This window comes from Rissa tridactyla, chromosome 1 (genome assembly GCF_028500815.1).
Source record: "Rissa tridactyla isolate bRisTri1 chromosome 1, bRisTri1.patW.cur.20221130, whole genome shotgun sequence".
NCBI classification, from domain to species: Eukaryota; Metazoa; Chordata; class Aves; order Charadriiformes; family Laridae; genus Rissa; species Rissa tridactyla.
In genome coordinates, this window is record NC_071466.1 from 105,265,422 (window position 1) to 105,279,707 (window position 14,286).

The 14,286-nt window shown below is 36.2% G+C and overlaps 1 protein-coding gene across 7 annotated transcripts in view; it reads right to left on the bottom strand.

The window, feature by feature from the left end:
• BACH1 (BTB domain and CNC homolog 1) overlaps positions 1-14,286 on the bottom strand; it is a 39,050-nt gene that overhangs the window by 18,893 nt on the left and 5,871 nt on the right. For 5 of the 7 annotated variants that reach the window (XR_008466414.1, XR_008466415.1, XM_054201340.1 and 2 more), the window contains exons 2-5: positions 12,450-12,523; positions 6,928-7,225; positions 3,127-4,518; positions 1,188-1,394 (exon numbers count right to left, since the gene is read on the bottom strand). Coding sequence is in view for 5 of the 7 variants with exons in the window: in XM_054201340.1 (XP_054057315.1) it covers positions 1,188-1,394; positions 3,127-4,518; positions 6,928-7,167 (1,839 nt within the window). In the remaining 2 variants the exon portion in view is untranslated. Of the gene's footprint in view, positions 1-1,187; positions 1,395-3,126; positions 4,519-6,927; positions 7,226-12,189; positions 12,350-12,449; positions 12,524-14,286 lie in introns of all 7 variants that reach the window. The other 2 variants (XM_054201330.1, XM_054201320.1) reach the window with 2 other exon arrangements.

Here is a 14,286-nt window from a genome sequence, read left to right on the forward strand (position 1 = left end):
TTTAGTCAGAATAATGTAACTGTTACAAACATGATCACCTTATTTCCCTCCCTCCCAGGGTATCTTCTTCATTCAGCACACTGAATGACTTGCTCTGTCAACTCATCAGGGCTGTATGGCACTGCAGGCCCTCTTTCAAAGCCCACCTCCTTTGATGCAAAAGTAGAAGTGCATGTGGTGAAAGATGATGGACCACTGCAGGAAAATAAGTTTCTAGCCCATGGCACTTTGCTCTAATTTTATATTCCTTTTCACTCTGAAGTCATAAGGAAAAAGGTGCAACATGACTGCACATGCTCCTAGCTGACGCAAATACCAAATTCATGTACATTAACACAAAGTCTAAAATGCTCCCTAAACAAGAATTAGCAGTACAGCAACCCTGAATGACAGAACTATTTAGTTAGTGCACATGGTACGATCAACTATGAAACTGAGATGAGAGGGTCAGAAACAAAGACCAGAAAAAAGACACAATCATTTTCTTGCCAGGACAACTTCAGATTACCCACATTTCTCTTAAATTACATATTAATCTTTTTATTGCCGTTTAAGAAGGAGAAATTATATTAACACATGGTTGCAGAGAAATCTGTATGCATTAATTCCTGAGCTACAATCCTGATACAACTGCTAAAAAGGCAAGCAGCTTCCTGAGTTCTGCTATATCTTCCGCCTTTCTGCAAGGGTCTCATTTTTAAGATTCAAGACTCAGGAAACAGCTCACCAGCCCGTGTTGATATGTTACAAGAAAAACACTTACACAATTTACAATTGCATAACTGTAAGCTTGATCATGAGGAATACCACGAGCTGAAGAATAAAAGCATGAAGCAAGAAAGGGGAAAGAGGTAGAAAACAAAGTAGAGTGGGATGACGGTTTGTACCAGTGATGGTTCTGTACAATTAAGCTTAATGCTTAATTCTGATGGGCTTCAAAAACACCATTCACCAAAAATTATGCTGTGATGCACTTTTACTTGAATGCAAACAAGTCCACAGAAGGAAAAATGTGTAAAGCGCAGAAAATCTAGAACTGCTATCAAGAAGTCATCTAAGACTGATAAAGTTTTCTAAGCTTGAGTGGAAAAAGTAGTAAGCCACCTCACTCTCAAACTACTGCAAGGTGTCCAGTCAAGATGTTTAGAGAAAGACTCAGGTCAACGGTAATAAATATTTATACATACCAGTTTTTCAATTTCAGATTCAAGATTTTGTATGCAGTCAAGTTTTCTCTTACGACATCGCTGTGCTGCAATTCTGTTTTTACTTCGTCTTCGGATATCATGAATACAGTCCAATTGTTCAGGAGTTAATTTATGCATTTTCAGAAATGACTGGAAGTCATTTCTGGAAAGTGAGATAATCCTTTGTGCATTAAACGGCAGTTTTACCTAGAATGTAAGACACAGTTGTAAATCAAAGGTGAAAGTGATACACACAAACACCAACAGGCCGATTCAAGTTTTCATTTTAAGCATTCTTTACTACACAACCCATCTTTCTTCCTAAATCTCAGAGACAAGAGCAAGTTAATGTAGCTACCAGGTCAGGTGGATAAAATCCAGGGGTTTCAGCTAGATGAGTTCAAGCACAGGCGAAGTAACTGAGTAACTTTGCACATTTACACTAGGATCCTCAAAAGCACAGTCAGAGTAGGATGAAATCTATCCGTGTGTGCAGCAAATAATTAGGTGATACACTACAGGAAAATAAATTATGGTTAGGTGGTGCACAAAACAGGTGTCAAGAATCACTAATACAATCTAAAGCTTCCCCTATACCCTGCTATTAAGCCTGTACCCTGCACACATTTTTATACCTACAGTTTTCTGCAGGAAAAGTTCATCTGAAACAGGCATTTACTTAAAATATAGAAGTTACAATATCTGTCTTGAAATTCTTAATGCTGCAGAAGAGAGAACCAGGCTCTTGCTACTGCCTGTACACCTGAGCTACAGAGGCAGGAGCTTCCAAAACATATACAGATCATGAAGTCCTGATTAACACTGAAAAAAACCTTTACCTTTACAAAATAGTTGCCACATATTATGAAGTACCCAGCTAAAGACACTTTAATCCTTATGTTTGAGTACATTAAGTAGCAGGAGATGTCACCTTACTACGGCCAAAGATCTGAATTAAGTTTAAAAAGCAAACAGAGAAACCCTTTCTGTGTTTGGCTACCACCGGTGACAAACTGCCCTCAGCAATGATGCCATCTACTTCTTTGTAATGTAAAGACAAGGAACGTATTTAACCAATTCTGGCCTTTTGTTTGGCCTGCCTACTTTTTATATTGATGGTAGCTTCCACTTACTTTTAAGTCTCAGTAAGGCACTGCATCTTGAAAAGAAAAACACTAGTGCTTTAAAAACAACTGAATTTTCATTAGATTAAATGATCCACCATACACAGTCACATTGCAATTCTACAATCCTAAGAACTGTGACAGAAATCACTCTAGGTATATAGTAAAATCTTTTGGGATTAGACTATTTATGTATGGCGACCGCCTAAAACACTATCTAAGCAATGACATAAAGGAAAGAAGTGCCAAATAACTTCTGCAGTTGGAAGAATAGATACAACCTCAGTTTTGGAGAAGGTGATAATATTAAAGCAGTCATAAATACACAGCTACTGAGCCAGCTTGAAAACTTAGTTTTCATTTCACAGCACATCTGAAGTATCATTTCTCTCCCACCTTTTCCCCACAACTCAGAATAAAACCAGGAAAGCTGTTAAGTTTCTACAAAACAAAAGTTCCAAGAAGTTTAAGGTTTTCTTATGTTTACCTAAAGCAGACCAAAAAAAAGAAATTCTAAAAAAGAATCCCCAAGCCTTGGTTTAAGACTCACTACCTTTTCTGATAAAGTTGCTACAGAAAAATATCTGAAGAGATATAATACTTAAGAATCTACCACTTCAATATCCTACCAAAAAAATATTGTATAACTCTCCCTGAATTACCAGTGATCTTCCATATAAACCTCTGAATGTTTATTTAAAGTTTAATTTCCCAGATTTTTAGAACGGGCAACCACAAAGAAAAAAAAGCAAAAAACCCAAGAGAACCCAACTTTAAGAAACAGGGAAGCAAAGGATGCACCAGGATGTTCTTACCTCACATTCTTGTTCTCTTGCTGAACAGGATTCACTGTCTCCCTCAGTGTCAGTTTCCGAATCCTCTCCCAAACTTATCACATAATTATAGGGACACTGTTCTTGTTGCTGTCCCTGAACACAATCTCCACTGCTTATTTCTGAGCTGTTGGAGCATCCTTCAGTACTAAGATTGCTTATAAAGGGGCAGTTGACAGAACTCAATGTTGTAAAAGTCCGTTGAGAGCAAGGTTCAGGGCTTTCACTGATCCTGATACCCAGCCATGGACACTCTGATTTTTTCCCCGAATATACTGGCTCCAAGCACTCTTTTGGAACTGCAGGTGGTAGATGCACTTGACTGGCTTCTGTGCTGTAAATATCACTCCAGAACCCTTTTGCTAGATGTTCTGCTACCTCTCTCTCCACACTGCTTCGATCACCAGCTGATGCAATGTTAGTGGCTTCTCTAGTGCACAAATCAACCTTTGAAGGTACGTCATCTTGACTTTCAATTTTGTCATTCCCAACTCCAGTACCTGATACAGTTTTTTCAGCTAAGACTGTGTTGTTTTGCATACTACTGAAATTCAAGTTACTGTATTGCTCACAAGTATGTAAAAAAGACACAGAATTGAGTCCATGAGGTGCAGCAGAGTTTTGGGGGAAAGCAGCAAGATCCATTTTCTCCACAGGACACGACACATTCTGAGTCACAGAATCTCTCATTGACTCTTCCTTTTGCTCAATGCCTTCCTCCTCTTCTTCCATTTTTACCTGAGTCTCTTCACATTTTGAGACCAGCTGCATAGGTACACACTCCTGAGCTTTTTGTATGCCATCATTATCAGATATTTCTTTCTCAAGAAGAGTTACAATTGGTGGCACCTGAATGTCTTTTATACTGGAACTGGACTCCGAAGTATGAACTTTGTCATTTCCAAAAGCTTTCTGGAATTTCCTATACTTTGGGCATTGGGAAGATAAGCTGGAAACACTACCCCTTTCTAAGTGTACAGGATCACATGTTTGATTGGCATTATCCTGGACAGCAGATGTTGATTTAGCATTTTCTTCATCTTTACAGAGCTTTGTGTCAGGAGTTTGAATATATTCCTTTCCTAAAAGTTCTTCTACTTCATCATCTATTTCTAGGTCTCCATCATCCACATTGCCAATGTTAGGGTTTGTTTTCTGACAACGCCGTGTACAACACTTCTTCCTAGGACAGTCGGGCTGATCCAATTTAAAGTCCAAAAATTTGAATTTGAGAAACTGAAAGCAAGACTCTTCAATGTTGTGTACACCCAAAAACTCAGCACATTTGCAAACTTCAGACACATTGTCTTTATTTAAAATAAGTTTAGCTGTATATGCAAACTGAAGCAAAGGACTAAATCCTTTAAGTGTTACCTATTGGGGAAAAAAAAAAAAGAAAGAAAAAATATTCGTATGGCCCATATGGGTTTAAATAGAGAAACACACAGAACCCAAATTTATTTGCGAGCAAACCAGGCCAGCAGGACAGAGTACAAGACAGAAGCAACACATTTGTTCCACAGAGAAAACCTGGCCATGCTCATTCTGAAACAAATCTTCTGATACAATTTTATCCTGTACTTTTTGTGGCAATTATCTTCTTCACTGTGATCATTATCTTAGTAAAATGTTCTGACAGTACATTACAAACAAGTGAAAAATATTGCTGTATATCGAAAACCAGTAACTGAATTCCCACTTTACGAAGATCTCTTTCAAACCCAAGCTGTACGTTACTTGCTCTAGAATAAGATCAAAATGCTGCTGGTATTTAATTGTTCCTTTAGAGAGCAATTACTACTATTTTCACAGTCTTATGCATCATTGACAAAAAAGTCTGAGAAAGTGGAATTTGACCACAGATGTTTATTTATTACTATAGCCACCTACTCCTTTCTTCCTCCCATAGATGAAAAGAATTGTACCCAAAAACTGTACATCAAAACTAATTATTCCCAGTTTAAAGCCTCTTTGGACAAGCTAGTTTTATTTGAACATTTCCATCATTGACATGTTGGTTTTTACTGCAGAACAGTTTGCCTAACAGGGAATCAAAGATAAATAAAAACTTTGTTGTTACAAACTGAACAAGATAATATTTTACCCATGAAAAAATTACTAAGGAATTAGGCAGAAAGTTGTAAACAGATCACCATATTACAAATTATATGACACTTCCTTTAGATTTTCTCTGCAAGTGAAGAATAAAGCAATATGTCCATTATTATTACTCAAACTCAAGCCGACATTCTGCTCTCCTCTATTGAAATGAACAGGACTTTATGCTGAATAAAGTGCTATATTCATGCATTAACTATACTGAATTCTTCTGCCAGCAAGATACTTAACTATATGTACAATTTAATTTAGGAATAAGTTGAAGGTTTGTTTTGTTTCTTTTTTTAGTGGTTGTTTGGCGTTTTACACTTCACTAATTTCCCTCTTTTACTCCAAATCATGGCTTTGTGTCCCCCGGCATCCTACTTCCCTTACACATCAGCTCCCACAATTACTTTTCTTTTAATCTGAGACACGTTCAGGCTATCAACATATTAAGCATCTAGCAAAAAAAAAAAAAAAGAAATGAACACATAGACACAGTAAGGTGGTTGAGTAAGTGACATAGTGGTATTATGCTGTAATGTAATTTTGTAATAAGTTCATTGATTAATAAGCAATAACAAAGACCACTGAAGATCTTTAAAGAGACCACTTGATCCCTTTTAGTTTTCCATTTCCTATAAAATCTGAAAGATTCTGGTAATAGAGAATCCTTGTGCTTTTCTCTGTACATTACAAAGCCAGTGAGGTCGCTACTTTACTGAAGTACAGGCTGAATACATCATCTCTGTGTTGTCACTATAAATATTCATTGATGCACACCTTTCCTCTAACTTTAATGATTCTAGTTGAGTTGTCAACATTTTGCATCTTATTTCCCACCCCCAAAGCTAACTACCATAAACTACCTCTCAGAAAGCCATTGATTATTTAACAACCAACTCTTGAGATTACTACTACCATTGGGCACAATCAGAGCACTTAGAGGCTCTTCACTTTTCATCTACACACACAGCATTTAATATACAAATCCAGTTGCTTGCTGCATGACTCTTATAACTTAACTAAATAACAACTTGGAATCTTTAAATGTCTAGGACATTCCAGATATGTAATAATAAATTTCATTTCCTATGATGTCAGGTTCTGGCTCATTCCCACTGAATACTTTTGAATTCAATCTGATTTAAGAATATGTATTTTAGGGGTAAAAAAGAAAGCAAATAATTACAATACATTTTCTAAGTCTTAGAAGTAATAACACACTAGAAAAAAAATCAAGATGCTAATGATCACTGTGTAAAAAGGATGGGGAACTGAGCAGAAGAAAACTGTTAAAAACAGTAAGCAGCAAGGCAGCAAGCAAGGAATATAAGCACAGCCATATTACTCAAACATACAAAACCAAATCTTAATGACATTGATTTAAAAGTATTACCATTTTAAGCTTTAATTTGTTTGTTTATTACTCCAAAAGTATTCTCTTTTCATACAGGAGAACTAGTTCTGCAATACCTCTTTACCATTTAAGGCTTGTTTTTTTGACAAACTTTTATGCTTTGAAACAGGTGTACAATCTTAAAGGTAACATACATACTTCCCTCCAGTTCTTAAAGCCCCCACCTTAACTTCTCAGTTACGCACCAGCCCATTGTAAAACAGAATTGAAGAAAACAGATTAGAAGCATTGGCAGGTAAAATATGGAAGGGAGTGACACTCACCTCTTCCGGTAAAGTGATGATAAGATCAGCATCCACCTGGCCCACAATTCTTGAAAGGAAGTAACTGCTGCAAGCTGCAAGGACAGCTTTGTGAGCCCGAAATCGCTGGTCTTCCACTAGAATAGTAACATCGCAGAGAATATCTTGCTTTCTCTGATCATCAAGACTGAGAAGTACATTGGTACTGTGCACTGAAGATTCATATGCAAAAACCACACTATTCTTCTCACTTAGAGACATTATGTATCACAAATAGTAGTGTAAGTCTCAGTGGAAAGCATGCTTCTGTTCTTCAAATCTGGAGGAAGAAAAAACAAGTCGTACATGTGAAAGTCATACCCAACAGGAACCCATTGACAGTAGAACATAATAAGCAAACTGTTAAACATGCACTGCCCGTTCTAATTGTTAAGACTAATACTCGATATTTCATACATGTTAATACATAAATACATGCTAATGAGCATTTAAAGTACTCAAACCTTAATATGTACATCTTAAAATATTGCTTTAGTAGTCTCAGACCAAAAAAGGAACAATTTTACATGTGACTTCAGTGACAAAGAACAGATTTTCCTCATCAAATGATTAAGAGTCATAACTTTACCATAATGCCTGAAAATTATTTAAGCTTTCATTTTTAGTTAGCAGTATATTGACTCCAACACTATGAAAATCTAAAGAGAAATAAAAAATAGATGCATTAAGCCGAAATTCACCAAAATACTATGTAAGCTACTTCTGTTTACTGATTCACCCAGTACAGACTAAAATATTTCTTTCCTTCTTTCAAAAGTAGTTTGCCTGATAAATCAATCAGGCATTGGTAAAATAAGAGTATTTTCTTTCTAGTAGGTTGGTGTTTTGTTTTGAAAGCAGCTTAGTTCTATTTTCCACCTGCCTTAATTCTCTACTGCAGCCTTTTTTCCCCCCTCTCTCCTGCTCATTACTATTTGGTTTGTTATGTTTGTTAGAAGTTTGCTTTCCTAATGGATCACTATGATTCAGACCACCTGGCAATGGAAACCCTTTTGTGAAAGAACATCAAAGGTCTGAAATACTTATTGGATAATGATCAACAGTAAAAGTTATATGATATTTAAAACCTTGAAATAAGCTCCTATGTAACTGTCCTGAAGCTATTCCTGAACTCCCAGTATTGGGGGGTGGGGGGGAGAGAGCTAGGGAGAAGTCAGCCCTCCTAGAGAGTGCAAAGTTTAACAGCATTTCCAAGTCTGATCTTTATACAGTATTTCTGATTTCCTGTCTTCTTTGGATTGAGCCTTTCTTCCAGTTAAAAAAAGCCTAATGAGAAGTGTCCTCACATCTACAGCTCAATCAAGAAACCACATAATCAGATGTGGAATTCTCCCGCAAGGAAAATATATTACTATGAAAAGTGTTACCTTAACAAACCAAGCATTTTGATTACACTGGACTATTCTACCCAAGAGTTGCTGTAACTGAACACGGTTGCTGAGACTCACTTCAGCTGACACAGGACTACCCAATCATTGTATTGCTCAGAGGCTGTTATGATATGCCAATTCCCAACAACAATAAAACTGTAGCCCATGAAAATCTTCAGTTTTCAAATATGGGAAACTTTCACAACACGGGGAGGGAGGAGGCCATGGCCATTTTTAAACACAGTGGGGGAAAGAAACCAACCACTCTGCCAGATACACTCCTGGTTACTCACTACTCAAGTTATTTTCATTGCATATGGACATTTTTAGTGATCTTTTAAACAGAAAGAGAAAAGAAAGAGATCCGTATTTCCAGTAGCAGTAGTAGTAATGGCACAGTACCAGTATGGACTCTGGTAAAGTGCAGACCATCAGCATTACCTCCCCTTCCCACTCTCTCATTTTCACAGTCAACTTTACCAACAAAATGTACAGATCATAACTTGGCAAAGACAAAGAAAGTAATTCAGTTTTGGGACATTTGCTTAAATACACAAGATTTTGTTTTGTGAAAATAAAAGTTCTGTGGGGAAAAAAAAAAGTTACACAAATCAGAGTTTTCTCACACTAAGCAATTGCTATGCCATGCGCTGTTAAACCTAAAGGGCTTATTTTTGGAAGCAAAAAAACAGTTTAAAGGCTTTCACGTACCTAGTGACAAGACTACGTAGATTTGTTTACTTAGGAAATATTTAATTTCCAATCAGTTTAAATGGGAATTATGAAATAATTCCCTGTGAAAGTTATTCTGAAGTTATATTCTTCTAACAGCTTATGAGAAATAAGCAGTGCAATATAAATCATGTATTCCTAAGTTGTTTGGCCTATATCCTTAATTTATCATATTCTTCAGATATTACAGCACATACAGTTTAACAAAGTATGACTCTGTACTTGTTGCCAGAAGGGCTAAAAAAAATAAAAAACCCCAAAAACAAACTAAACACACAACCCCAAAAAGGAACGGAGGACAAAATGGAAGACTAGGTACAGGGTGGTGGGGAGCACAAGGGAAGTATTAAAGATAAGGACATATTTCAGGGTGAACACCTAGGCAAATCTCATGAGGGAGACTATAGTTACAGCCAGGCCTTTAAAGGTTCTTTCTTCTTTTTACGTCTCAAGTTCTCCCAACCCTCAGATAGACAACCCATGTATCATACATGCTGCGCTTGGGTATTCCCTTATAAAATAATCAGTTCCAATATCCAATTCAGATAATTACACTTTCATAGCATGGAAGGCTAAAAGGAACAATAGTTTGTCTCCATATATGGATATAGATACTCAGAGGACACTCAACCCTCCTTTTCACTTGACCTCCACAAGGCACACAATACACTTTCAAAACAGCACCGATATTGAGCTTCCAATGCTGTTGCTGCCAAAAAAAAATAATTATGTTTCAACACTGAAACACCACCTTCTGTTTCTTGAGAAGCAAAAATAAATATTTAATTCGATCATAACTCAATTTAACACTTGACTCTGATAGAGTGTTATACTTCCTAATGCGAAGATTTCATCAGCCAAGCTATGTCCCCACTACATTTAAACAGGATGCAAGTTTTTTTGAGGCACCCAAAATATAAAACATAGCATTTCATTAAGCATTTCAAAATTTAAAAGAACTTTTAAAAAAACCAAGCAAACAAACCACCACACCCCCCACTCAAACGCTAAATTTCTCTCAGTCTTCTTTGTCAGATCTGATTACGGTCATACATGACAAAGAGAGAAATCAAAAGGAAAAGAACCAGAAGACTGAAAATGCTGGTGAAAACAAAAAGCATCAAACAGGAAAGGGAAAATATAACCACTGTAAAAAGCTGTAACACTTTAGAGAAGTGCTAACAGAGGTCAAACTTGTGAATGTCTTAATTCTGTTTTCTAGTTGCGTAATATAGGCACGGTACCACATTTATGATAGTACTTGTCATGACAGCCAACTAGATTTTCCACAGCAGCGTGAGTGCAAAATACACTGGTCCATAAGTAGATTTGTTATATACATATCCACAATAACAAGATTTACTGTTGTACCAAAGAGAACATTCTTCTGCAAGCTGTTTAATTTTTCTTCTACTTTAACTATTCTCCTGGAGCACTCAGAAATTCTTAAAATTCATTTTATTTATGGGTGGACAAAGAGGGGAAAAGTTGTGAAGTAGAGAAAACAATTCAATGGTGCTTTTTTTAAAGAAGCTTTATAACTTACAAGCTCATGCTACAACTGTCCTACCAGTACAGGCCCTACTAGGCTTTCTTTCTCCCAATGCAGGTGTCTGTTTTACATAATTTTCTACGAATATTGTCTATCAGATTATTTTTCCCCTCTCAGACAATTCAAATGCAAGCAACAACAAGTTACTAAAAAGAAGGAAGACTGATACTACAAACAATGATAACACAAATTATTTCCTTGGAAACCAGACTAAAACTCCTATTCTACCACGTTATTTTTATTTTAAAATTAACACTTAAGTAAGGAAAACTAAAAGCAGGCACAGATGATTTCTAAAAGTATTCCAAAAGTCAGCAGATGACTGTATATTTAAATCACTGTTCACTAAGTCAGTGTCAACAACCACATGACTGAATGCAAAAGATGCTAAGAAACAAACACATGCAAGAATATTCTTTATTTGATACAGCAGTTATCATCAAAAATAAGGAGAGTCCAAAAAAATCTTCTAAAACTTAAAATAATCCTTACAATGCAGGTTGAAAGGATTAAAGAAGCAGCAACATAAAAGCTCACTAACTACAAATCCTGTTAGCAGAAGAAAACTAGTACAAAAGCATTCCTCAAATTCCTGTCACCTAAATTCTGCACACCTAACAACCTCATAGTCCTCAGAAGAGGGGGTGGAAGAAAAAAAGAAAAAAGAAAAAAAGAGGAGTGAACGTACATAGACACACATGCTAGTATAAAAACTACAAAAAGGAACACTTGCAGTTGAATGAATCAAGTTCTGCTTTGACAACAAAGCATGCTACTATAAAGTTTCCATTCTTTATTGGACAGTGATTTTGAGATAAAAAATGTTTTGCTTAAGCACAAAAATATTTTCTCCTGAATACTGGCTATAAAACTTTACTCTGCTTTATAGAAGTGAAGTAACTATTTTTTTTCTCCCTACTATCATATAATAGGAAAACTATGCCTAAATTACCTGTAAAAGTACCATATCTTCAGTAAATTTAGACATCTCTACTTTCAATTTAGACATATATTTACTTTCAAAGAACATATAAAATACTTATCTTAATGAAAATTAGCACTGCAACAACATTTAAAAAAAGGAATATACATTTGTTTTAAGTACCCAGTGCAGAGATCAGAGCAAGATGCCTATCAAGCCTTATTGGCAAATACAGATCTCATCCAAGACTCATTCTTCTCATGCATTTAAAGTTATTCACTAGCTTGTACTATTAACATGAAGGTAGATGTGAAGTATAGTAAGTGTAAGGTACTTTAAAATTAGACTGCAGGTTTGCTCATCTCACTGCTTACAACTGGTAAGCTCTTTATGCTCTTTAACCCCTAGTTGACTGCAGAATAAAAGTAGTTAGTTAAATGATCCTCTACTGCCTTCACACACAATCTCTGCTTTAGAGTCACTTGGTGCAGATGTTTAAGTAAACCATGAAGTCTCCCCATGTGATACTTCAGAAAAAAAAGAGTATATATTCCAAAGATAATAATCATTATGGGTGAGACCAGGTAAAGCTATAAGGAACTGTCGTTGCCAAGACACAGAAGGAAAATAATTATAGATAATATTACCTTGGAATAGATAGTATGAGAGTAGGAACATATTACCAGGATAAAACTCATAATAGTGTGATGTATTTCTCATCCACACACACAGAAATCTGGCAGAAGGTAGATTAACTTTCATGCTCAACAGCACCACCACAGCATGTAAAAGCCTGCACTCGACATCCTGCGGTCAACAAGAAAAGTGTTATGCGAGAGGTGAAGGAAGCGTTGAAGCATCAAGTTGTCGGTGAATCTGACAAAAGCATGCGCAGAAACCAGCTTACCTCCACACGTTTATGTTAGGGCCAAAGAACTGTTTGATGCTTGAGTACATGCCTCTAAAAATTCAGACTAAGTCCTGCAAAGAGTTTGGTACGGCATTTCACAAAAAAAAATAAATATATACTTTTGAGTAATATATGCAAATATAGAAACAATGTATTATATAAATAATACATAAAATTTATATAATATATATGCACATGTATATTAAAATAATAGTAATAAAACTAGTAGTAAATGCCTTTTACAATAGGTCTTCCAAGCAAACCACTCCTGAAAGTCAGGATTTGACACAGTGCCACCTTCTCAAGTATTTAATGCTGAGGAGTAATTTTCTCCATTATGCAAAAGACAGCGAAATGCAGAGTATATGTATACTGACATAGAACACTCAATATGAGCTTTTTTTTGTGTTGTTGAGCCTGAACTTCACAATTTGCCATAACGATCAAGTCCTTTGTGGTTGCAAAAAGCTGATGACAGAAATCCCATTCAAATGGGCAAGTTATATGGCTAACCAGAAACAATAACAATAAGGTGCCGATGTTAAGACAACATTCAAAACCTTAGAATAATAAAGCAACTGTACTGCCCATCACCATACTGCAAGTATTAACATCAGCAGCAATTATCCCAAATCATTGCCACTCATCCAGATGCCTGCTAGACAACTACCAAAGAATTCCAGCTTTTCTGTAGAGAATTTCTAACAAATGAATGCTCTACCCAAAATAGCAATGAATTTAATAGCAATGAATGCCAAACATACAGGATCATAAAAATCAACCACACTGACTAAATAAATAAAACATACTACTATTCAATGCCATGGATTAATAGTAAGAACTTCTTTAGACTTTAAATGGGGGTTTAAACAGAGCATCTTGCTTTTTGCAGTGTTAGAAAATCCCCCCAAATGTCTTACAGTTTACAACTAGGCTTTTCAGTAACTTAGAAAAACAATCAGGTAATACCAATTCTGTATGCTTACTGCATACTTATAGCTGGTTTACTGTATACTTGCACCATTCTTTCTGAACAAAGAAGACAAAAATAACAGCTTAACAGCTGGAGGTGTCTCTGCCTGCCTATGACAGCTGCCAGGAACTTTACCACAGAATAACTCAGAAGAACAAAAGACGGCTAACACAGAGGTAAATTCAGTGTCCCTTAGTTTATACTCAAACACCAAAAAAACTGAAAAGGGTGAAGTTTCAATATATGAAGGGGTACACTTTACCGCTAAGCAGAGTGTTTTGAATGTCAGACCAGCTGACACTGGAAAGGTTCGCTGGTGGTGTTAGAAGAAAATTCACAACTAGAAAGAATGAATGAGTCACAGAAACGAGCTCCATAAGCTCTGAGGCTCTTAAGGCAAACAGCCAAAGAATACTAAAACGGCCCTTAAAACTGAGATACAGTTTTAAGAGTCAAGTCACTGCCATTTCTGCTTCTATTTACATTATGATACACCTGTGATTTGTGTACACATTTACTGAAGTACTTTTTGAATGTTTCAATTGTCCTTAAAAATACTAAGTCAGAGCACAGAAATCCATGGAAATCAACAATGGTCATGCCTTTACTATTTAGAAGTCTTGAACTTTCTGAAAGACAGAGCTGATTGGCCAAACTTACAATCTAAACTCTTGACAGTAAATTTAAGGTCCTGGAAACGAAAATCCAGTATCTAGTGGCCACCAAGGTACAATGGGAACCCACAGGCATTGGGATTCAATTGAATCTAGCATCCAAACCTAATGATCTCCTGATCAAATAAAACACAGGACTGTACTTTGTTACCATCACCTGTAATACCTTAATAGCAAGTGGAGCAAT